Raw genomic sequence first — 21,830 nt, forward strand, 5'->3', positions numbered from 1 at the left:
GGGACCACTGTTGACTTGGGCTTATCCTACTGTGTCTATTTGGCATATCTGGGTGGAGCCTGCACGGGAGTGACCTCCAGGACAGCCTCTCGGCTCTATTTGAAATCTCTTAAACACTGAAACCTTATTTTGTTGCCTTTCTTTTCCCCCTTTTGATCTAAAAGGCATTCTTAACCCCTCAATGCCAGGGTCAGGCTCATTCCCAGAATCCATGTCCCAAGTAACCAGGGAGACTCACTCTCCTGGGGGGTCCTGTCCCATGTTGGGGGGAGGGTGATGGATTTATTTGCAGAGTTAGGCTTAGAGAGAGAAAGTCCACAAAAGTGGTTCTCTGGAGGTGACTCCTAGGCATAATTGTAAGTGGGCTCAGCCTCCTCTTTACAACCGTAAGTTTCACCCAAGCAAGCCTCAAGATGCAGGTCCACGATAATCCATCCATATCTCACATTACCTTCACTTAGTTGTACAGTTCTCATCATTATCCATTTTAAACAATTCTCATGAACCAAAACACCCCATAGCTCTTGTCAGCCCTTAATTATTTGTCCCTAGTATTTGTGTGGTCCTAGTAAGGTACTCCTATTAGTTACAGTCCTAGTATGCAATAGGTAGATTTTTCCCATATTCCACTCTGGTGTCAACTCTCTGTGCCAGTGTCATACCTTAGAAGTATATCAGGCAATCACCCATCTATATTTGTGGTGCTGATCTGTGGGATACATGCCTTAAACAACCCCTTCCAATCCTATGCACCTTCAATACAGCTCTGATACTTGTAATCCCATTAACAAACAATCATCACCCCATCCATTCCCATACCTTTGAATTCACCCTCATTAACATATCTGAACATATTAGATTATCATTCCCCCTCACTGGCTTCTGTCTATCACTAGGTCCCCAATATTCTACATTATAAGACACTGATTTTACATCATTCAGGGAGCTCACATTAGTGGTAACATATAACATCTATCCTTTTGTGTCTGACTTATTTCACTCAGAATTATATCTTCAAGGTCCATCCATGTTGCCACGTTTCAGGACCTTGTTCCTTCTTACTGCTGCCTAGTGTTCCATTGTGTGTACACACCACGTTTTATCTGCTCCTCTGCTGAAGGTCACTTGGATTGTTTCCATCTCTTGGCCACTGTGAACATCAGTGTACAAATGTCTGTTCCTGTCACTGCTTTCAGATCTTCTGGGTACATACCGAGAAGTAGAATTACCAGATCGTATGGTAGTTTGATATCTATTTTTCTAAGAAACTACCAAACTGTCTTCCACAGCAGCTGTACCATTATACATTCCCACCAACAATAAGAGTTCAAATTTCTCCACATCCGCTCCAGCATTTAGTTTCCTGTTTGTTTGATGGCAGCCATTGTTACAGGTGTGAGATGGTATCTCATTGTGGTTTTGATTTGCATTTCCCTAATAACTAGTGAAGATGAACATTTTTCTCATGTGTTTTTTAGCCATTTGCATTTCCTCTTCAGAGAAATACCTTTTCATATCATTTGCCCATTTTATAATTGGACTGTTTGTACTGTTGTTGAGTTGGATTTCTTTATATATGCAGGATATTAGTCTCTTATCAGATAAATGATTTCCAAATATTTTCTCCCATTGAGGTGGCTGCCTCCTCACCTTTTGACAAAGTTTTTTGAGACACAGAAGCTTTTAATTTTGAGGAGTTCCCATTTATCTATTTTTTCTTTCATTGCTTGTGCTTTGAGTGTAAGGTCTAAGAAGCTAACTCCTAATACTAGGTCTTGAAGGTGTTTCCCTACATTATCTTCCAGGAGTTTTATGGTACTGTCTCTTATATTAAGGTCTTTGATCCACTTTGAGTTAATTTTTATATATGGTATGAGGTGGGGGTCCTCTTTCATTCTTTTGGATATGGATATCCAGGTCTCCCAGCCCCATTTGTTGAAGAGACTGTTTTGTCCCCCTCAGTGGATTTGGAGCCTTATAAAAAATCAGTTGATCTATATCTGGGGTCTATTTCTGAACTCTCAATTTGATTCCATTGATCAGCATCTTATCTTTATGCCAATATCATGCTGTTCTGACCACTGTAGCTCTATAGTAGGCTTCAGAGGCTGGCAGTGTGCTGGTTTGGACACTCCTTAGGCAGAGAACCCTCTGGAACCATTCTAGGGGTTCTGCCCAGGCTGTGGGCTGCAATGCGACAGCCTCCACCCTCGTGGCATCACAGACGACATCAGCAGTGGCGCAGTGAGCGCTCCAGAGGGCAGTGTTCCAGTAAAGGGTCACCGGAGAACCAAAAACATACATGCAAATAAGTACATGCGCGTAAGTACATGCAAATATGCATACATATAACACATCAGATAAACACATGCAGGTAAGGACACGTACACACACACACGTGCACACACTTAGCGTATAAATACACATACATACAGATACACACACACATAAACACGGGTACACATGCCTACACACATACGCACGTATGTATTCTCTTGATAACTGAGTTTGTTGGCGCCCCTCTAAATTTTATTTATTTGTTTATTATTTTTTACTCTGGTAAAACATGAGCAGCATCAGTCAGCATTCCCACCGTTCTTCAGGGCTGGTTCGGTGGCATTAGCACATCAGAACGTTTTCGCCATCTCAGACGGAAGGCATTTCTTTAAATGTTGCAACAATTCTCGTTCTATAACATACAACACACATCCGAGTGCACAATTCCACAATCACCTCTGCACGGCCGTGCCCGTCACCCCCACTCCGTTCCCGTCCGCTCCCTTAACCCGGGGGCGGGCACCTCATTCGCCTGCGCCCCCCACGCCCCCATCCGCCGGGGAGGGCGGGGCCACAGCCACCTGCCCAGGTGTCCGGTGCGCGGACTCGGCTCCGCCCACCTTTGCCGCCGGCTGCGTCCTGACCCCACCCGTAAGTCACCCAGGACCCTCCACATGCCCACCTGGGTGACACCAAAGCTGACACCGCTTCCCTCCTGCGTGTTAGAAATCACGATGCACGGTCAGGGTTTGGTTCGAACGACCAGTTATCTTTTAAAATAATTCAACGCTAAGAACATCCCTGGTTGCCGGTGCTGGGCCTCTCCGGGGCGCTGTCAGCCCTTCCCGCCTGCCCGGTTCCTCCAGAAGATTCCACAGGTGCCAGTGCCTCCCGCCCAGCCCGTGTCCCAGCCCCCAGTGAGTGTGCAGGGGGCCCTGAGCTCGCTGCCCCCCCCCGGGTGCCCGGGAACTGGGCAGTGAATGGAGTTCACCAAACACAACTTTGCATCTCCTACCCACACTGGAAAGACACTGCCCCACGAGCACTCGAGGAGAATGGAGGGGGCAGTCGGGCGTGGCGAGGGGAAGACCACAGGGCTGCAGCCCTCCGTCTGCACCTTTCCACTGGAGACCTCAACATGGCCTTGAGGAGCCGGTGCGGGCCAGACCCCGGGCACTCAGGGCAGGGAATGCAGGTCTGCCCCCGCGAGACCCCATGGGCCTGGGGGTGCTGCCCTCAAACCGTCCTTGCCAGCAGCTGCTGCCCGGCCAGGCCCCTGGGCAGACAGAGCCGAGGCCAGGCCAGAGGGGCAGGAGGTGGGGGCCGCAGCTGGTCCTCGGCCGCTGGGCACACACCGAGCCCTGGCTGGGGAGGAGGCAGGTGAGACAAGCCGCCCAGCCCTGCCCTCCTCGGGCAGCTCCCCAAGAGCCCACGTGGACCCGGATGACGGGGCTGGGGCGGGTGCAGCACCCATAGTCCCCTGCGCCCACCCCCCACTGGCAACGGGGCAGAGTCACCGCTGAACAAAGCATGTTTATTCGGACGAGAGTCCAGCAGCCCAGGGCCCCCCAGGGTGCACGTGGAGACCCCTGCCCCCAGGCCCCGGCAGGGGCAGCAGGAGGAACGGGCTGGAGCTAGGGCAGGGCCGGGAGCCCCCTGGAGGGAGGAGCAGGGTCCCGGGTGCTCCCGGGTGCTCCCGGCTTCTCCGGTAGTGTCCGGGGCAAAAGGACGGAGGCCTCGGTGCCAGCAGTACGGGCCCGGCTCCCCGGGGCCCGGGTCGGGGGCTGCCGTCAGCCCTGCTGCCGCACGGGGCACCAGTCCGTGTCCGGGTAGAGGAGGCAGTGGACGGACTTGAACCTGGGGGGAGGAGGGCTTAGGGCTGTGGGCATGGGGGGCTGCCCGCCTCCGGCCACCTCCTGCCGCCACCCACCGTGTGGGGTCCTGCTGCAGGCTGAAGCCCCCGGCCACGTTCACCACGTTGTGGGGGTTCTCAGGGCCCCCGTAGCTCAAGGTGACCTGGAAGCAGGGGGAGGGAACACAAGCTCGTGACCCTGCACTTGCCCCCTGCAGGGGAGCCCGGCCGGAGCCAGACCCGCCAACCAGCAGGCCCGAGGCCTCCCACCCTCACCCGCGCCCAGAAGGGCATCCCCCCAGCCAGGGGCACTTCCCCGCTGCCCCCAGCTGCGTCAGGGCTGCCCCACTTCGGAGGGACTTGGGTACCTGTGCCCACAGCTCAGACTGCCCTGCCCTGCCCCCCACATTCTGCCCAGAGCTTGGGGTCCCCCTTCTCGCACCTCCTGGCCCCGGGCCCTCCCCACAGCTCTGTGTTGGCTGCTGCCCTCGTGGGTCCACTCTGACCCTCACGGCTGACACTCCAGACCCAACACCAGTCAGACCCCCCAGGCCCAAGCCCTCGGCCTCACCTGCGACTCTCCCTCCCTCGGCTCCAGCCCCAGCCCACACCCACCCCCGGTTCCCGTCTGCCCCAGGGACAGCCGCCCCCACTAGCCCTGCATGACCCTGCCCAGGCCCTTGCTGCCTCCCCAGCAACTGCCAAGACCCCTGCCCCCAACACCCGGGGGGTCCTGCCTGCTCGTGTCTGCGTCCACCCGGCTGCATGGGCAGCTCCTTCCCACACCTGGCCGCAGCCCCATGTGGCTCAGGGGCTGGAGGCCCCGTCCTGATGCCTCCCCCCAAGGCCGGGGCCACTCTAGACAGCCCAAATGGCTTTCCTGTCTGCCCCCCAGCCAGGACTCACGAGGACAGAGGTGGGAGCCACAGAAAAGGGCAGGAGACCCCAGGGAGGCAGCCCGCCCCACCCCTGCTCGGCGGGCGACCCTACCTGCTGGGGCAGGGTGGCGGCTGGCAGCCTCCGCAGGTTCTCCAGGTGCGAGTGGAAGAGTGGGCTGTGCAGCAGGCGTGCGCCCAGCAGCCCCTCGACGATGTAGCCCACCGTGCAGTCGTCCGGCAGCCGCACCCTCTCGGCCGTGCTCATGAAGCTGCCCAGGCTGGGGGCGGGCAGGGTCAGGCCGGCCCCTGTGGCTGGGTGGGCACCCCCGGACCCCCGCCCCCCGCCCCGCTCACCTGGCCCACGGGCTCATCTTGAGGGCCAGGCCCCTGCTGAGGCAGAACCCGGCCCCGCCGGTGGCGAACCAGAACCTGACCGTGGCCGCCTGGGGATGGGGCCCAGTCAGAACCGCCCAGCCCAGGCCCCTTCGCCCAGAACCCCGACCTCGGCCACCCCCAGGAGCCCCCAGCCTCGGGCTGCCCCTTGGCCTCTCCCTCAACCTCTCCCTCAACAGCACGGGGGCTCCTGCCCACGGTCGCCCGTCGGCCCCCAGCCCCTGCCCTCACTCCCGGCCTGGCCCCCCGCCCCTCCTGCCCTCTGGGCTGCGGCTCGCCTCCCGCCTGCTCCAGGAACACCTGTCCGGGTGCCCCGGGGGCCCCTCCCTGCCCTGCACTCACAGTCCCGCCTCCCGGGGCCCTCTCGGTGGCCTCGATGGGGTGGTCCAGGCTGGGCCGGCCCAGGTAGACGTCCTGGCTCGGGGAGAACGCCGACAGCAGCTGCAGCAGGCCTCTGGGGTTCACGTAATTGTCGTCATCCACATGGCAGAACCACCTGTGGGGCGGGGGCCGGTGTGACCAGGCCGCCGGGCTCAGCCTGGGGTCCGGGCTCTCCAACAGTGTGTGTGAGTCTGGGGGTGTGAGTGGTGAGTGTGTGGGGGTGCATGTTGAATACTTTTGGTGTACACACCTGTGAGTGTGAGTGGGCATGGGGTGAGCATGGGGGTGTGTTTCAGTTTCCCAGCTGCTAAACCAAACATGTACGACGGGTCAGCTCACACCAGGTTTACTGGCTCACGGTTTCAGAGCCGGAAGGTTTGCTCCTTCGGGGGCCGCAGCCTCTGGCTGCCGCAATCTTTGGGGTTCCCGGGCTTTTCCACGCCTGGCAGTGTCTTCTGTCTCCTCCAGGTCCCACTGACGCCCAGGCCTGGCTGCTCCCCGTGGCCTCCTCTCTCGTCCAGTTTGGACACGTCACCTGACAACGTCTTCAAAGATCCTGTCTGCAAATAGGTTCCCACTCCCCACACACACACAGAACCAGGGCTGGGACCTGGACAGGCCTTTTGTGGGGGGCACAATTTGATACCCAATAGTCGGCCCCCTCTTTCCACGTGCAGAGTCCATTCATTCTGCAGCAATACCCCAAGAGCCTTCAGTCACTTTAGAACAACGCCAAGTACAAAAGCTCGTTGAAATCGGTGACGGCGTGGCCTGCCCAGGGCAGTGCCCTGCCTGTGGCTCCGTGAGGGTCAGGTGTAGGACAGACGTCCCCACTCCAGAGGCAGAAGTTGGGGGAAGTTGGGAGAACAGGGCCATGAGCCCCAGACAAGCCCAGAGCCCAGCAGGGCACAGGCTGCTGGATCTCAAGGTTGGAGAGTCAGCTGTGGACAGACATCGTGTCCTCCCAGGGGCCTGCACAGCCCTGCTCGCCCCGACACCGGGGTGGAGTCCACACCTGCCCTGAGCTCTGGGGTAGCCGCTCCCCCTCAACAACAGGTTCCAAGGCCTGCCCCCTCTGAGAGCAGGGGTGGACCTGCCCATCCACTCACGAGGTGGCCCGCTCTCCCCAACCAGGACACCCTCCCCCGTCCGCTCCGCCCTTCGCTGCCCCCGTCAGTCCAGGCTCTGCTCCCACAATTGTGTGTGCAGCTCAAGAGGGTCCAAACCACAGCAACACCGTCCACAGACCCCTCCCGGATCCCTGCACCTCTGGTCCTGACTTCCACCAAAGTGGCCAAGCGGATCCGGAACAGAGGGCCGTTCTGTGGAACCCCGTTCTCCGGGACTAGCCCCTGGCTCAGGCGGTCCAGACTGAGCCGCTTCTGCCCTAGTGCCAGTGGCACCGTCTCCACAGCCAGAACTTTCTAAACCATCAACTGCTGACTCTTCTGTGCTTAAGAGCTGATTCCTCAGCTCGTCCCTTCCCTCCTGCGTTTTACCGTGAGCTGTGAGAAGCCAGGCTGTGCCTCCTGCACTCAGCCGTAAACATCCAAGTTCATCACTTTCAAGCTCCACTTTCAAACCAACACCAGAACACAATCCTGCCAAGCTCTCCGCCACCTTCTAACGAGAATCACCTTCCTTACAATTTCCAGAGGCACGTTCCTCGTTTCCTTCCAAGGGCCTGCTGGAAGGGCCTTTGGTGAATGTATTTCTGCTAACAGTCTGTTCAAGAAAAATTACGTTTTCTCTGAGATACAAATCTTCTTTTCAACTCTTTCTCGCTTCTGGGCTCTTGCAATTTTTCCAGCCTCAACTTGTGACCCAATTCCAAAGCTGAATTTTAAACACTTGGAATAGCAGCACCCCATTTCCTAGTGCTAAACACAGTTCAGTTTTTTGGCTGTTAAAACAAACACCCCACAATGGAGCAGCTTAACAAGAATTCTCTGGGTCACGGATGCAGAGGCTATTTCCTCCCGGGTCAGCATCTGCGGGCTTCCCAGCAGCCCTGGGGTCTTGTGGCTTTTCCGTCACTGGGCAATGCACACGGCCGCGGCTTCTCCTCTCTGTTTCCGCTGACGTCGGCTGCTGGCCGCTCCCTGTGGCTTCTCCGTGTCCCATTTCCTCGCTCGTAAGGCCCTCGGCTGCATTGGATTAAGGCCACCCACCCCCCGCCGCCCCGCAGTTTGGGCAGCTCAATGCACTTGTTCCACTCCGAGGTCCTGCTCACAGATGGGTCCCACCCACCAGGCAGGGGTCGGGACCTGGACGTGCCTTTTGTCAGGGACAGATATGATCCCAACAGTGTTTGGCACTCGTGAGTGCTGCATGTGAGTGTACGTGAGTGTGCATAGGAGTGCAGGTGTGTGCATGGCGTGGGCCTGGGTGTGAGTGTGTGTGTCATGTGGCCTCCGCATACTTGCGCCCAGACTCGATGAACTGGTCATATTCCACTGACATCTTGCAGCAAAGTGCCTGGCGGGTGTGCGCAGCCGAGCAGTTGGTGTTGATGACGTGGGTTCCTAGAGAGGGAGAAACGGGGCAGCGTGAGGGGCAGCGCCACGGGAAGGGCCAGGTGGCCGGTGTCCCAGGGTCCATGGCCATCCAGTGGCACTGAGGCCTGGCTCCCACCACAGCCCAGCCCGGCCCTTGCATGGCTGACCCTACTGTGACTCGAGGACAAAGCAGCTGTCAGTCGCTTGGAATCACGAGAGTGGAAACCCACCGGGAAACACGGCCAAGGTGGGTCCCTGACAAGTGGGCACGAGCAGGGAGGGACAGTTCCGTGCTGGCAGGGCCCTGGGCCGGGCCGCCCTGGGTGTCACCTGTCCTCTCTGCGTGAGGAGCCCGTCTATCGTGTGGGATGGGGGTGGCCCACCCGGGGGCACCTGGCATGAGAAGGGGCCACTAGCCGTGGCCAAGGTGGGGGCCAGGGTCCCGCTGGCAGGGCGGGGAAGGGGACGCTCACCTCCCTGCAGCTGCAGCTCTGGGTCTTCCCCGTCCGTGAAGATGAAGGTCTGGGGAGGAAGGAACTGTGAGTGCCCCAGGGAGCTTCCCCGGGCGCTGCCCAGGAACCCCGGACGGGCAGGACCCGGTCTGTCCCCGAGCGGCAGAGCTGGAACCTCGGGAGGGAAAGAGTCCCTGCCGGGTCAGGTGCGGGGCGCGAGGGAGGGGACCCGGGGGTGCGGGAGACCCCCGGCAGGCGCCCTGCCCTCTCCTGCGGCCGCCATCCTTAGGGCTCCGCCCGGGCCTGCTCGCCAACGTTCTGGGCAAGTTTCTGGGGTCCCGGCCCCGGCCAGTGGGCCGCCCCCCGCCAGGGGACCAGAAGGGGCGGCCGGGGTGGTCGGGCGCGGGGTCGGGGGCGCGGCCGACCTGCCGCGGGGCCCGGGAGACCCAGGTGCGCAGCAGCAGCCGCAGGCGCGGCCCGTGGTTCCGCCGGGTGGTCCTGACCGCGATGAACACGTCGTCGGGCCGCAGGCGCGGCCGGGAGGGGGTCGCGGGGGTCGCGGGGGCCGGCGGCGCCGGGGCGGGCGCGCGGGGCAGCGGCAGCAGCAGCAGCGCGGCCAGGACCGCCGACAGCGCGAGGCAGGCCCTGCACAGCGCCCCCCGCGCCCGGCTCATGCGGCGACCCCCGGCGCCCAGCGCGGGCGCGGCCCGAGCCGCAGCTGGAGCGCGGCGGCCCCTTTAAGAGCCGCGGCCGTCGGGGAGCGCCGCGAACCCGGAAGCGGCGGCTGCGCTGACCCGGAAGCGGACGGCGGCGCGGCGGCGGCGGCAGCAGCGGAGCTGAAGATGCCGCTGCCGGTTCAGGTGTTCAACCTGCAGGTAACGATCCCGGACCGCGCCGCCGGCCGCCCCTCCGCCCGCGCGCCGGGCCGGGCCGGGGGTCGAGTCCCGTCGGCGGCCGGGCACGCTGGGCCCCGACCCCGGCCCGGCCCCGGCTCGAGCGGCGTTGCGGACCGGGCTACCCCGCGGCCGGGCCGGGGTCCGGGGCGCGCCCTCCGCCCCGCTCTGCTGGCGAGGGCCGGAGCCGCCGGGCGGGGGGCGCGGGGCCGTCCCCGGGCGGAGCCGTGCGCCCGCCTGGCCCCGGCGCGGCCTCCCGCCGCTAACGCTCTTTCTCCCCCCAGCAGCCAGCCAGCTCTGTGTCAGGGTCGGGGGGTGCAGAGAGTCAGGACAGGATGAGGGATAGCTCGGCCCCCAGCTCGGCCTCCTCGTCAGTGACAGATCTGTACTGCACCCCTCGCAGCAGCAGGTCAGACCTGCTCCTGCCCGGCACGGCCGGCGACTTCAGCCTGAGCGCCAGTCTCTCGGCCTGTACGCTGCTCTACGAGGTACCGTCTGGAGCGCGCCGCCCGCAGGCCAGGGGGGAGCGGCGCCGCCGCCCCTGCCGCGCCGCCGGGCCGGCCTCAGTGCCGGGAGCGGCAGCCACGAGCCTGCCAAGGAGCGCGCAGGCCCGAGCCCCGGTGCCCCTGCCCGCGGCGGGCCTCTAGGGCCTCTGCCAGCCTGCTTGGGAGAGGCCGCAAGCGAGCCCCGGCCCTCCCGTGCCTCCCCTGGGCCGTGGGGCTCCCCGAGTGCCCCCGCCCCCGCTCCCACCCCAGCACCGCTGCTCCGGCTGCCGGGGCGATCCCTGGGCTGTCCGAGGCGGTGGCCAGGCCCTCCTGCCTCCCGTGTCCTCCCTGTGGCGTTGAGGAGGCCACTCAGGACCGTGGCTGGGAACGCGTAGGGGATCCCAGGGCCGCCCGTGGAGCTGGTTCTCTGTTCTCCTTCTCCAGAGATGAGCGCTTAGAGTCGGGCGCCAGGGTTTCTGCTCGCGGGCCTCTAGGGTCTCGTGAGGAGCCCCCTCCCAGGTGTGGGGCTGGGGTCCTGGTGGGAAGGCGGGGGCTGCCGTGGGAGGTGCACTTGGAGGACAGTGCCAGCCAGGGTCTCTGCAGCCCTCCCCGGGCAGCCCTCGTGGAGGTGCCAAGGGGCCCTCCGGTGTTGCAGGGGGCAGTGGAGCCCATGCAGATCGACGTGGACCCCCAGGAGGACCCGCAGAACGCACCTGATGTCAACTACGTGGTGGAGAACCCCACCCTGGTATGGGGCCCACTGGGGCGTTTCTCTGAGGGGGGACAAGTTGGGCTCCCCACTCTGTGCCCAGCAGATGGCCATATCTCTCTCAGCAACCCCCCATCCAATGCCCCCCACGAGGAGCCTGTGTACTTGCAGACCCACCTTTGGAACCTCCGTGCAGGTCCTTGGGCCAGGCTGTGAATGCTGTCCCCCGCTGACTGTCGGGCAGAAACGAGAGCCTCTGCTCCCCCGCCCCCTGTGCAGGGCTCTATCCGGGAGGCCTTGCCCCTGACCTACCCTGCCTGGTCCCCTCGGCACCTAGGACAGTGGTCCGACTTCCGCCAGCTCGCCCTGACCTGCCGCCCTGCCCCCTGCCCCCCAGGACCTGGAGCAGTACGCGGCCAGCTACAGCGGCCTGATGCGCATTGAGCGGCTGCAGTTCATCGCCGAGCACTGCCCCCCGCTGCGGGTGGAGGCCCTGAAGATGGCCCTGTCCTTCGTGCAGAGGACTTTCAATGTGGACATGTACGAGGAGATCCACCGGAAGCTCTCAGAGGCCACCAGGTGAGGCCAGGGGCTCCCGGGCTCCGCCATGCCACCAGCCCTCGCCACCAGCACGCCCGAGACCCGGGGTTGCCCCCTGTGACTGACAGGCCTCCTGGCAGGGAGACAGGCGGGTAAACAGTGGAAAGGCCCAGGCCCTTTCTCCCCCGGCATCTGCCTGGCTGTTTTCTCCACATGGGTTTGTTCTGAGTGAAAAACGGGCCAGGAGCACCTGCTTCTCTTCTCTTGGTTCAGCTGCGGTGACCGTTTCCTCTGCCAGGCCGGGGGCTGCCTCTGCCCCATGCAGTGCCTGGTGGGGCCTAGGACAGGCAGGGGCTGAGCAGGGGAGGCCCGGCGGTCACATCCTGATGGCCAGACCCCCCTCAGAGAGCTGCAGAGCGCCCCCGATGGCATCCCCGAGAGCGCTGTGGAGCCCCCGCCCCTGGACACGGCCTGGGTGGAGGCCACACGCAAGAAGGCGCTGCTGAAGCTGGAGAAGCTGGACACGGACCTGAAAAACTACAAGGGCAACTCCATCAAAGAGAGCATCAGGTGCGGCCCCGCCCGGGCGGGGGGCAGCCGGGCCACCGGCCCCCATTCATCTGTGTCCCCTCGTGGGGCCTGCAGGCGCGGCCACGACGACCTGGGCGACCACTACCTCGACTGTGGGGACCTCAGCAATGCCCTCAAGTGCTACTCCCGGGCCCGCGACTACTGCACCAGCGCCAAGCACGTCATCAACATGTGCCTCAACGTCATCAAGGTGGGCCTGCGGGCGAGCAGGGGTGACGGGCGGGAGCTCCTGGCCCCCATGGCCCCAGCTCAGCCTGCCTGCTGCCTGCAGGTCAGCGTCTACCTGCAAAACTGGTCTCACGTGCTGAGCTATGTCAGTAAGGCCGAGTCCACCCCAGAGATCGCCGAGGTAACAGGATCACCATTTCCGGGCGGCCTGTGGGAGCCCTCTCCCGGATCCTTGCTGCCCCTCTGGTCGCCCTGGAGCCTGCCTGGGACTCCCAGTGGCAGGGACAACGGTGCCTCACACACATGTCCTCCCCCTGCAGCAGCGTGGGGAGCGGGACGGCCAGACCCAGGCCATCCTCACCAAACTCAAGTGTGCCGCAGGTGAGCCCGCGTGGGGTAGGAGAGGCAGCCTGTGCGCCCAGCGAGCCTCTCGTGGCTCCCTCTGCGTGCGTGTCCCTGCTCCATGGCAGGGGCCCACAGGAGGGCCGTGAGTTGTGGTTAGGACTGAGCGGCTGCGTCCGGATCAGGTGGAGGCCCTGGGCAGGTGGCCGGGCTTCTGGGGAGGCTTGTTTCCCGGGCGTGGTGACAGCCCCACCCCAGCCCCGAGGCTCCCTGGGGGCCCGACTCGCTGAGGCTCGCCAGGTGCTGAGAGGGGCAGCCGGTCCAGGCGCCGTGCCCTCTGGCTGCTTGGGGCTGGGGGCCTCCTCCTGCGGCTGAGCTTCACGGGGTGTGTTCCCTGTCCCAGGCCTGGCCGAGCTGGCTGCGCGCAAGTACAAGCAGGCCGCCAAGTGCTTCCTGTTGGCCTCCTTCGACCACTGTGACTTCCCCGAGGTGAGGTGCTGGGCTCTGTGTTGGGGTCTCCCCGAGTGGGGTCCTGGTGCTCTCCGTGCCCCAGGCGGGCTGGGCTTCGGTCCTGGCACCTGACCTGCCCCGATCGCCCTCAGCTTCTCTCCCCCAGCAACGTGGCCGTCTACGGGGGCCTGTGTGCCTTGGCCACCTTTGACCGGCAGGAGCTGCAGCGCAACGTCATCTCCAGCAGGTGGGTGCAGGGGGTGGGCACAGCCCCTGACCCCCCCAGCCCCTCTCCAGGCCGGGGCTCTGAGGAGTCTGGGCTCTGCAGCTCCTTCAAGTTGTTCCTGGAGCTGGAACCTCAGGTCCGGGACATCATCTTCAAGTTCTACGAGTCCAAGTACGCCTCATGCCTGAAAATGCTAGACGAGATGAAGGTGAGGGGCTGGGCCCTGTGGGAGGGCGGCATGGAGGGGTGGGCACAGGTGGCCCTGACTGCTGGCTCTCTCCCCAGGACAACCTGCTCCTGGACATGTACCTGGCCCCCCATGTCAGGACCCTCTATACCCAGATTCGCAACCGGGCCCTCATCCAGGTGAGTGGCAGGGCCCACGGCCGGCCCTGTAGCACCGGAGTGGCGAGGCACTGACCGTCCCTCTGCTCCGCAGTACTTCAGCCCCTACGTGTCTGCTGACATGCGCAAGATGGCCACGGCCTTCAACACCACCGTGGCCGCCCTGGAGGACGAGCTGACACAGCTGATCCTGGAGGGGCTCATCAACGCCCGCATCGACTCCCACAGCAAGACACTGTACGCCCGCGACGTGGACCAGCGCAGCACCACCTTCGAGAAGTCCCTCCTCATGGGCAAGGAGTTCCAGCGGCGCGCTAAGGCCACGATCCTGCGGGCAGCCGTGCTGCGCAACCAGGTGCACGTCAAGGTGAGCGGGCGCAGCGAGCGGGGCACCTCCCCAGGCCGGGCTGCCTCCCTGCTGAGCCGCCATGTCTGTCTGTCCAGTCGCCGCCCCGAGAAGGCAGCCAAGGGGAGCTCACACCGGCTAACAGCCAGTCCCGGATGAGCACAAACATGTGAGGGGCGCTGCCAGCCACAGGCCCCCACCCCCCACAGAGGAGACGCGGTTCGGGGCCAGCTGTCCTGCGGGCTGCTTGAGGGCCCAGCACCAGACATCGGTCCCCCACCCTGCGCCGTCCTGGGGGGCCCTGGAGGAGGGACTGTAGAGGGCTGGGCCGTGCCAGCCTCTGCCCCAGGACCCCCACCCCCTGCACCACCTCCCATTCGCCTCCTCATTCCTGCATTGTTTGGGCTGGAGATGAGTTGTTGAAACTTTAGTCCATTAAAGAGCAGACTGAAATCCTTCCCTTCACCCTGTTCCTTCCTGGGCCCAGGCCTGTAGCTCACTTCCAGCCTCTCAGGGCTCTACCTGGGGGGTACAGGTGAGCCAACAGCACCCACCCCACCGTGGTCCCAGCTCAGCCCCACACTTGGGCCCCCCTCCCTCCCTCAGGCAGGGCAAGGGCTGAGGGGTCTGCAGTCCTTCTGGAGGCGCTGGCCACTGCCCAGGGCAGCTGCGGAGCTGTGCCCCCAGCGCCCTTCCACAGAGCGGCAGTTTTGAGTCCCAGGGGACTGTGATGCCCCTGGCCCCCGAACCGGCCTTCCCTCAAGGACACCTCTCCACGGCCAGGGCACAGCCCTGCGAGGGGCCTCCTGAGCCTCACCCCCAGGTCCGAGGTCCCTAGTGGCCTGGGGCGCCTCGGGGCATGCACATGCATTTCTGAAATGATTTATTGTTCAGTTTTGAAAGCAGACATGAGTCGTGAGAGCAGAGCAGGCCTGGCCTGGAGCCTGCCCACCGATGCAGCATTTTCCGGCCTTCCATGTTAGGTAGCAGGAGATTCCCTGAGTAAAAGGCATTTCCTTAACTTGGTGTGTCCAGGCTGTGGCAGCCCAGGTGGGGGCCAGTCCCAGCTGGCCTCAGGCGAGGGCGCTGCCTGTGACTTCGGGGAGGCCCCCCGGGTCCCTGGGTCCCGGCTGCGGCAGCTCCTGCAATCTGGGCTGGTCCCTCGGCCAGGCCAGAGCCTTCTCCAGTTTGGTTTTAAAAAGTAATCCGTGACCTGGTTGAGAGCAAGAGGAGAGTGGGCCCAGGAGGCCGAGGGTCCACTGCACCCTGGGTCGCGGCAGGCAGCACTGTCCCTCCTCACACCTGGGCAGTCTGCCGTCTCCCGGAATGCTCGCTTCTTGCAGCAGCCCCGGCACAGATGAAACACGCAGCGGTTGCCCTGGACACGGGAGAGCCAGTGAACCCGTGCCAGCTGCACCCCAAGCCGTCGAGAACCATGTGGCTTGGCTGTGCCCCTGGGGACCCCCGCACAGGGAGGGGCCAGAAGGTTCGGACAGGCCGAGCCCCAGGGAGCTCACCGGGGAGCCCACCTGACCAGGGCCAGGGCCAGGCTGCAGACCTGAGCATTGCCACCTGCCCCTCTTGGATCCCATCAGTGACCACAGCCCCCAAAAGACCCCACGGGACCCACCATATTCCCACCCCAGGGTCTGGAGCCCAGGGATGCCCCTGTTGGAGCCGAGCTCCGACTCCCCCAGTTGTGGCCGGCCAAGAAGGCCGACTCACCTTTGGGTTTCCACACTGATCGCACTTTGCGTATTTTGCTGGGAGAAGAACAAAAAGAGGCGTTTGGTTGAAAAAGGACCCAGGTGGGCCTCAAGGAGCCAACGCAGGCAGCAGCCCACCCGACGAGTGGCGTGCTGCAAGAGCCTCTCCGGCCAACAGCGGGTGTCCTGGCCCCCGCCCTGCAGCACCCCACCCCGATGCCTGGTTCCCACCCGGCCCCCCGTGGCCCTGCCTTGGGAAGGGGGCAGTTTTGAAAGCGGGGTGACGGTGCCACCCAGTGACCCCGTGGGGGACGCCTGCAGGTGATGAAGAGGAGCCCTGCTGGGGCCCATCTGACTGGGAGGCCGTGGCTTACGTTTCAGTGACGGGTCAAAGGTCTTCTGGGGGTTCCTCAGCTGCTTCTTCTGCTTGTTCTTGGACAGGACGTCTGCGCCCCGCCCATCCTCCCCCTCCAGGGCCCGCTTGCTGCAGCCGCCACTGTCCTTGCTCCCCTCCCTGGGCCTGAAAGGGGAAAGCAGCAGGGAGAGCCGGGGGTGCCCCCCCAAGTGAGGGCTCAGGGTGAGGAGGGGGCAGAGCCCCAAGGGACAGGGTGGCCGCTGTGCTCGTCCCCTCTGAGCAGCCCAGCTCTTGGGCTCCAGGCCACAGGGGACGACTATCCGGCTTACACTACTGGTTCTCACTCCAATGAGCAGGAAGCTGAGCTTGACTGGGGATGAGACCCTGGGCAGCCTGCTTTGGGGAGAGATGCCACCACCCGCCAGGTGAACCCCCCTGTGGACACCCCCCACCCCGTGTGCACCCTGCGGGGCGGCACAGGGGCTCACCCTGGGCGGACGTAGGGCTGGCAGACCCAGTGGGAGAGCGGCAGGCCTCCCGTGGGCTGGTCCCCCTCCAGCTGCCTGGACATGTCCTCCTGCAAAGCCCCAGGCCTCGGTCACACACGGCCCTCCCCGCTCCAGCCCAGGACCGTGCCCCAGAGCCCCCCCAAGTCCCCGCCCTGCCTGACAGCGCAGCTTCAGCTCCCTGCTCACGGCGCTCAGGCCCTCCAGGGTCTTCACTCTGGCCAGCTCCTCACGCAGCTGCTGATGCACCTGCAGCCTGACACACACCCGTCACGGGGCTGCACCGCTGCTGGCAGCCATGCTGGACACGGTGAGGACAGCGGCTGCGGCCCCCTCGGTCCCAGCCCCGTCTCTCCCTCCCCCCACCTCCCACCTGCCTCCTGACTGTGTGGCTTCTGCCTTAGGGGGGACTCACGGGTGGTGCCACAGCTTGAAGAGGTGGGCCCGGACACACGAGAGCGGACAGGGGTGCTGCCGCACAATCTCCAGGTACTCCTCGGCCAGCTCCCACACGGCCGGGCTGCGGCCCTCAAACAGGGCGGGGTTATGCAGGTTGCCCTCTGCGGGGGGCGGGAGGGCTCGTGGGCTGCAGAGGGGGTGAGGGCAGGGTCCCCGGGCTCACGGGCATGCCCTGCCCCAGCTTGGGTGGTCCCGCCCTCACCTACACCCAGGACCCCACCCGCCACCCTCACCTGCACTCATGACCCCTTGCACCCCCGTGGCCTGGATGCACTGCTCCACATCATGGAGACACTGGATGTTCCCGTTGGCAAACACTGGGATGTTCACAGCCTTCCTGGGAGGGAGAGGGTGGGACGCAGTGTCCTACCAGCCGCCCGGCAGGCCCCGCACCCACAGCCAGGGCCTGGCTTGCTGTCCTGGGCCTGGCCCCCAGGCTCCCCTGCCCTGGGGACCTGCCTGCCCCCCAGCTGCTTGCTCACCGCACAGCCCGGATGTGCTCCCAGGACGCCGGCCCGGGCAGGGGCCCCTTCTGCTCCTTGGTGCGCCCGTGCACGGCCAGCAGCTAGGACATAGCCAGGGGGTCAGCCCGCTGCCCAGATGCAGCCCCTAACAGCTCGAGGCCCTTTGGCTTTCAGGGCGCAGCCCCTCCCTCACCACCACCCTGGCCAGCCTGGGGAGGGCCGTGCACCTGCAGGCCCACATCCCACCCTGACCGCCTGAAGCCACAGCCAGGAGGCTGAGGTGGGGCCAGACCAGCCTGGCCAAGGGCCATGGGGAGGGCACCGTGTCCCAGAGAGGAGGCATGGCCAAGGCCTGGGTGTCTAGGGACCAAGAGCCCGGAGGGTGGGCTGACCGGAGCAGCTCCCAGCCGCGTGCCCTCCCTGGCCAGCTGGGAGCAAGTCCCATCCCGCCCAGGACGGCTGCATGCAAGAAGGGGGGTGCCTCAGTCTGGGTCTCCCGGCCACCCCCTCCCTGTCCTGGGGCACCCTGGCCCCGCACAGGCATACAGGGGCCTCCTCTCAAAGGTCCTTTTGGTTCCTGTTTCCCGGAAGGCAGGCTCCCTGTGGAGCTGGCTCAGGGCAGACCCCATCCTCCGAGCTCATGGAGGAAGGAGCGGACGCGGAGGGGAGGCTGGACGCCGGCCGGGGCGCAGGGAGGTAGTGCTGACCCAGCCCCTCATTCCAGCCACAGACAGAAACGCCTGAGGCCAGGCCGAGCCCACGTGCTTCCAAGGGCAGGGCCAGGCCCGGGTGGCCCACAGGGGGCCTGGGCCCCAACCCCCATTTCCCCAAGGGGGGAGGCAAGAAGTCGGGGCTGGGGGCACGTGTGCTCTGAACCCTGGCCTGGGCATGGCGGGCCCCACCCTCACCTGGCAGCCGGCCCTCTCCAGCATCTGGGCGTACCGCACGGTCTTCTCGATCTCGGGGAAGACGCGGATTTTGCAAGTAACGGGGACAGAGAGTCTCTCGTTGGCCAGCAGAACTGGGGAGCAAAGAAGGCTGCAGGGACTGGCGGGGGGACCCCAGCCAAGCTCCTGGAGCCCCACAGATGGCTTTGGCCAGGGAGGGCACTCAGCTGTCAGCCCTGGCCTGTCACTCTCAGGTGCCGGGCAGGTTCCGTCCCTTTTCCCTTCATCCCCAGGGTTCCTGAGGCCACCTTCTGGCAGCTGAGCACTTTGTCCCACCCCGTGGGGGCAACAGGGCTGGGGCAGGACAGGGAGACCTTGGTCGGCGTCCTTCCAGTGGGGGGACATGCTGGCCCCAGGTGATGCCAGGCCCAGGTGCACATGGCCCCCCAGGCTGGCTCCGGAGCCCCTCCACTTGCCCTGCACAGCAACATGTGGGACTCACTCATTCTCTGGAGCAGGTCCCACTCCTCCTGCAGGAAGGCGCCATAGTGACCTGCAAACGACACAGTCCAGCTGGCAAAGGTGCCACACTGGCCCCCAGGAACACGGTCACCTCCTGCAGTGGCCATGTGCACTGACAGAGCCGTGGGCCAGCAGAGGGTGGGTGTCCTGGGCGGACTGGGGCCTCACAGGGTCCCCAGAAGCAGCAGAGTGTCCCTGGGGAGACCAGGGGGACGAGTGCTGGGTTGAGCAGTTTGTCCACAGCAGCTGTCCCGGCTCTAAGGGCCTGAAGGGAACATCCCTGACCCCCCCCCCCCCCGCCCATCTGAGTGCATCCAGCAGCTCCTCGGGGTCCAGAAGCCCCTGGGAGCTCGATGAGGAAGGGTGAGTCCTGGGGGCGGGGGCCAATGGCTCAGGAGAGCACGACGGGGTGATCTGGGACCTCCCTTCAGTAAATCATGCATCCAGTTGCAACTTGTGATTTCCCAAAAAGTAAAGTGATCAACCCAACAACTCCAGCTTGGGAGTCAGTGGATGCTCTGTCCCCAGCCTCTCTGGGCTGTGAGGGACCCCCAAGAGAGAAGCAAAGAGGAAAGGGGAACATGCTGGGGTCAGAGGTGGCCTCTGGGGGCAGGGCCAGGCAGGGGCCAGTCCCCCCAAGGCCACCCACACCCGGGGCAGCCTGGGCTGGCCTTGCCTCCTGCTTGCCACAAAGCAGGCTCCCCGCGCCCCGGAAGCACACCCACCTCTCTTGGCTATCATCTGGGGGCAGCCCAGATTCAGGTCGATGGCGTCGCAGTGATCCTGGGCCAGCAGCGCCGCCTGGACAAACACTTCCGGATCGTTGGCACAGAACTGGGAAGGACGGGACAGTCGGCCCCAGCCCCGGCCCGGCCCTCGGCTGCACGGGCCCCCGCAGTGAGGAGGTGGTCACAAGTGATCGCCCCCGGTGGAGCTCACAGGTTTACCGCGTTTCCTCCGACAGGCAACAGGAGGCCCCTCCCTGACCGTCACGGAAGGGGCACTGTTCCCCGAGGCGGCACACGGGGTGAAGTCGGGGGCTGTGAAACCCCCACGTCCCCCAGGCTTTCCGTTGGCCTGGGGCAGCTCCCAGGGAAGGGCTCGTTTCTCCGAGGGCAAAGCCTTCAACATGGCGCCAGGGCCCCTCGCGGCCTCACGCCGGACCCCAGGGCCGTCCCTGCGGGACCAGAAGACCCCATGCCCGTCCCTCCCACCCCCCAAATCGGGAAGCCGTTGCTGGGACAGCCAAGGCGACGCCGCGGGCAGAGGGGAGGGCTGCGCGCCAGGGGCCCGGCCCGGGAGGGGGTGCCGCCCACCTGCACGATGAGGGGCCGGTCCTCGGGGCACACCTCGCAGTACAGGTTCTCCTTGCGGTAGTTGGCGTCGCGGACGAAGACCTGGGCGTGCAGCATGGGGGTGTAGCAGAGCTGGGCCCCGTGGCGGCGGCTCAGCAGCCTCCAGGCCAGCTCGCTCTGGTCCACCATGGGGGCCACCACGTGGCGGGCCCCCCCCAGGGTGCGGCTCCAGAACTCGAAGCCCTGCAGCTTCGGCATCGTCTCCGGCTGCGGGAGGGAGAGCTCCTTTCCAGGCCGCTCCAAGGCCGGCGGGCGGAACTGCTGCTGGGCCTCGACGGACCCTGAATCCCCACTCGGTGACAGGGCTGGGCCGTCTGCCTGGCAGGGCCGAGGGGGCAGGAAAGGACACCGGGAAGGCAACGGGCTCATCGGAGCCGCGCCCGGAGCGGGGGACGGGGGCTACAGCAAAGACCCTGGCGCCCCTGCGCGCCCCCCGAGGCCCGGATCCCGCTCCGCCCCGCGGCCGTCCGCTTCCTCGCAGCCCGCGGGTGGGAAAGCCGCAGGGCCTCTCTCCTCCGGCTTGCCTTATCTTTCCCTCGGCCTCCCTGGCCGCGGGGCCTCCTCCCGGCGCGGCGCCTGCTGGCCTCGGACCCACCGGTGTCTCCGGAACTGAAATTCCCCGGGAGAGTCACCGCGGCCTCCGGCGCCTGCCAGAGGGGCCCAGCCCGGGTCGGGGAAGGGCCGCGGCTTCCCGGGGCGCGGGCGGCCACCGACCTGCGGCGGGAGCGGGCGCCGGGCTCCGGGGCGGCTGCGGCCCCTTCCCGCCCCGGGACTCAGAGCCGCCCAGGACGCCGCGCCGGGGCCGCCGGAAGGTGCCTCCGCCGGGGCGGTCCGGGCGGCTCGCGGTGCGTCGCGAAACGCGTCCCCGGGAAACCGCGCCCGGCCGCGAAAGGGCCGCGCGCACCGCCGGGCCCGGGGCGGGGTGCTGCATTCGCGGCCGTGGACGCCGCCCAGCCGGCCCCCGGAAGCCGTGAGCCCCGCGTGGTCCGCGCGCGGCCGGGATGAGCGTCCTCCCAGCAGCGCGGCGGGAGCGGGAGCCCCGACGGAGGGGCTGCGGGGCTGCGCTCACGCCGGTTCCTCCGCCGAACAGACCCGCCCTCCCGCGCGGCCGCTCCGCGAACGTGCAGACTCTGCTCCGGGAGTGAAGCGGCCGCACGTCGGAGGCGTCGAGCACGCAGCGTTTACTGGGGAGATAAATACCCCGCTCGCCTCCTGGTCCCGCCACCAGCCCGCGGCGAACGCGTGTCCTCCTTTCCCTGTTGCGTCATTTTGAACCAGGTTTCAAACATTTATCATTTCATCCTCAAATATTTCAGTATCTTTAAAGGAAGAGGACTTTTAAAAAACTTCACCACGATACCAATAACACACCTGAACAACAGCAGTGACCTCTTAACAGAAACATTGGTTACGTGTTGAAATGGTGATATTCTTGATGTATTGAGTTAGGTAAAAGTAATTAATAAGATTTATTCTATCTATTTCTTTTTATCTTTCTCATCGTGACTATTAGAAAATTTAAATGTCCATACATGGGTGAGACTCCCAGAATTGCAGATTGAAGAGCTCAGCAAATAGCTCCAAAAAATCACAATAAAACCAGGTAAAATTGTTAAAAGCAACCATTCCTGGACTCTGGAAATGGATCAAAGGCACGTAAATTTGAGAAGCAATCATTAAAAGGAAAAAAGCTGAACCATGATAAGAGATGAGAATGGTGGGAGTCTGTGGTGCTTGGGCTTGAGCTGGT

General features: G+C 64.1%; 3 protein-coding genes across 11 annotated transcripts; 1 reads left to right on the forward strand and 2 right to left on the reverse strand.

The window, feature by feature from the left end:
• Positions 1-3,002: 3,002 nt before the first annotated feature.
• On the reverse strand, positions 3,003-9,488 carry RFNG (RFNG O-fucosylpeptide 3-beta-N-acetylglucosaminyltransferase). 3 transcript variants are annotated; one of them, XM_037810673.1, is made up of 8 exons: positions 9,157-9,476; positions 8,753-8,801; positions 8,204-8,306; positions 5,743-5,896; positions 5,362-5,450; positions 5,120-5,285; positions 4,208-4,293; positions 3,929-4,134 (listed from the first exon to the last, which is right to left on the reverse strand). In XM_037810673.1, the coding sequence occupies exons 1-8, from the start codon at positions 9,403-9,405 to the stop codon at positions 4,068-4,070; spliced, it is 963 nt and encodes a 320-aa protein (XP_037666601.1). In that variant the 5' UTR covers positions 9,406-9,476; the 3' UTR covers positions 3,929-4,067. The 3 variants fall into 3 exon arrangements, with proteins under 3 accessions (XP_037666602.1, XP_037666600.1, XP_037666601.1); XM_037810672.1 differs by having other exon boundaries at positions 3,499-4,293; positions 9,157-9,488; XM_037810674.1 differs by lacking the exons at positions 5,362-5,450; positions 8,204-8,306; positions 8,753-8,801; positions 9,157-9,476 and having other exon boundaries at positions 3,003-4,293; positions 5,743-5,882.
• Positions 9,481-14,283, forward strand: GPS1 (G protein pathway suppressor 1). 6 transcript variants are annotated; one of them, XM_037810660.1, is made up of 14 exons: positions 9,481-9,606; positions 9,909-10,112; positions 10,765-10,857; positions 11,216-11,397; positions 11,764-11,928; positions 12,004-12,139; positions 12,221-12,298; positions 12,438-12,498; positions 12,863-12,948; positions 13,062-13,156; positions 13,238-13,343; positions 13,421-13,501; positions 13,575-13,835; positions 13,925-14,283. In XM_037810660.1, the coding sequence occupies exons 1-14, from the start codon at positions 9,574-9,576 to the stop codon at positions 13,997-13,999; spliced, it is 1,656 nt and encodes a 551-aa protein (XP_037666588.1). In that variant the 5' UTR covers positions 9,481-9,573; the 3' UTR covers positions 14,000-14,283. The 6 variants fall into 6 exon arrangements, with proteins under 6 accessions (XP_037666588.1, XP_037666587.1, XP_037666585.1 ...); XM_037810659.1 differs by having other exon boundaries at positions 9,485-9,606; positions 12,441-12,498; positions 13,575-13,847; XM_037810657.1 differs by having other exon boundaries at positions 9,487-9,606; positions 13,575-13,847.
• Positions 14,284-14,708: 425 nt separating this feature from the next.
• On the reverse strand, positions 14,709-20,733 carry DUS1L (dihydrouridine synthase 1 like). Of its 2 annotated transcripts, XM_037810671.1 has the most exons (14): positions 20,605-20,733; positions 20,042-20,287; positions 19,451-19,559; positions 18,706-18,756; positions 18,225-18,337; positions 17,335-17,417; positions 17,086-17,189; positions 16,809-16,953; positions 16,553-16,649; positions 16,376-16,464; positions 15,907-16,052; positions 15,552-15,589; positions 15,129-15,204; positions 14,711-15,039 (listed from the first exon to the last, which is right to left on the reverse strand). In XM_037810671.1, the coding sequence occupies exons 2-14, from the start codon at positions 20,276-20,278 to the stop codon at positions 14,900-14,902; spliced, it is 1,428 nt and encodes a 475-aa protein (XP_037666599.1). In that variant the 5' UTR covers positions 20,279-20,287; positions 20,605-20,733; the 3' UTR covers positions 14,711-14,899. The 2 variants fall into 2 exon arrangements, with proteins under 2 accessions (XP_037666597.1, XP_037666599.1); XM_037810669.1 differs by lacking the exon at positions 20,605-20,733 and having other exon boundaries at positions 14,709-15,039; positions 20,042-20,542.
• Positions 20,734-21,830: the final 1,097 nt, after the last annotated feature.

The sequence above is a fragment of the Choloepus didactylus genome, chromosome 18 (assembly GCF_015220235.1).
Source record: "Choloepus didactylus isolate mChoDid1 chromosome 18, mChoDid1.pri, whole genome shotgun sequence".
Taxonomy (NCBI): Eukaryota; Metazoa; Chordata; class Mammalia; order Pilosa; family Megalonychidae; genus Choloepus; species Choloepus didactylus.

Coding starts and splice junctions, on each gene's coding strand:
- GPS1 (XM_037810657.1), top strand. CDS start 9,574: ATGCCGCTGCCGGTTCAGGTGTTCAACCTGCAG. Junction 12,140..12,220: donor TGTGCCTCAACGTCATCAAG/GTGGGCCTGCGG, acceptor TGCTGCCTGCAG/GTCAGCGTCTACCTGCAAAA. Junction 13,848..13,924: donor GCAACCAGGTGCACGTCAAG/GTGAGCGGGCGC, acceptor CTGTCTGTCCAG/TCGCCGCCCCGAGAAGGCAG.
- DUS1L (XM_037810669.1), bottom strand. CDS start 20,449: ATGAGCCCGTTGCCTTCCCGGTGTCCTTTCCTGCCCCCTCGGCCCTGC. Junction 16,650..16,808: donor TTCAAGCTGTGGCACCACCC/GTGAGTCCCCCC, acceptor GGTGTGTGTCAG/GCTGCAGGTGCATCAGCAGC. Junction 16,465..16,552: donor AGCTGAAGCTGCGCTGTCAG/GCAGGGCGGGGA, acceptor GGGGCTTTGCAG/GAGGACATGTCCAGGCAGCT.
- RFNG (XM_037810672.1), bottom strand. CDS start 9,405: ATGAGCCGGGCGCGGGGGGCGCTGTGCAGGGCCTGCCTCGCGCTGTCG. Junction 8,307..8,752: donor AGAGCTGCAGCTGCAGGGAG/GTGAGCGTCCCC, acceptor CTCCCTCTCTAG/GAACCCACGTCATCAACACC. Junction 4,294..5,119: donor CCGCCACCCTGCCCCAGCAG/GTAGGGTCGCCC, acceptor CCCTGCTTCCAG/GTCACCTTGAGCTACGGGGG.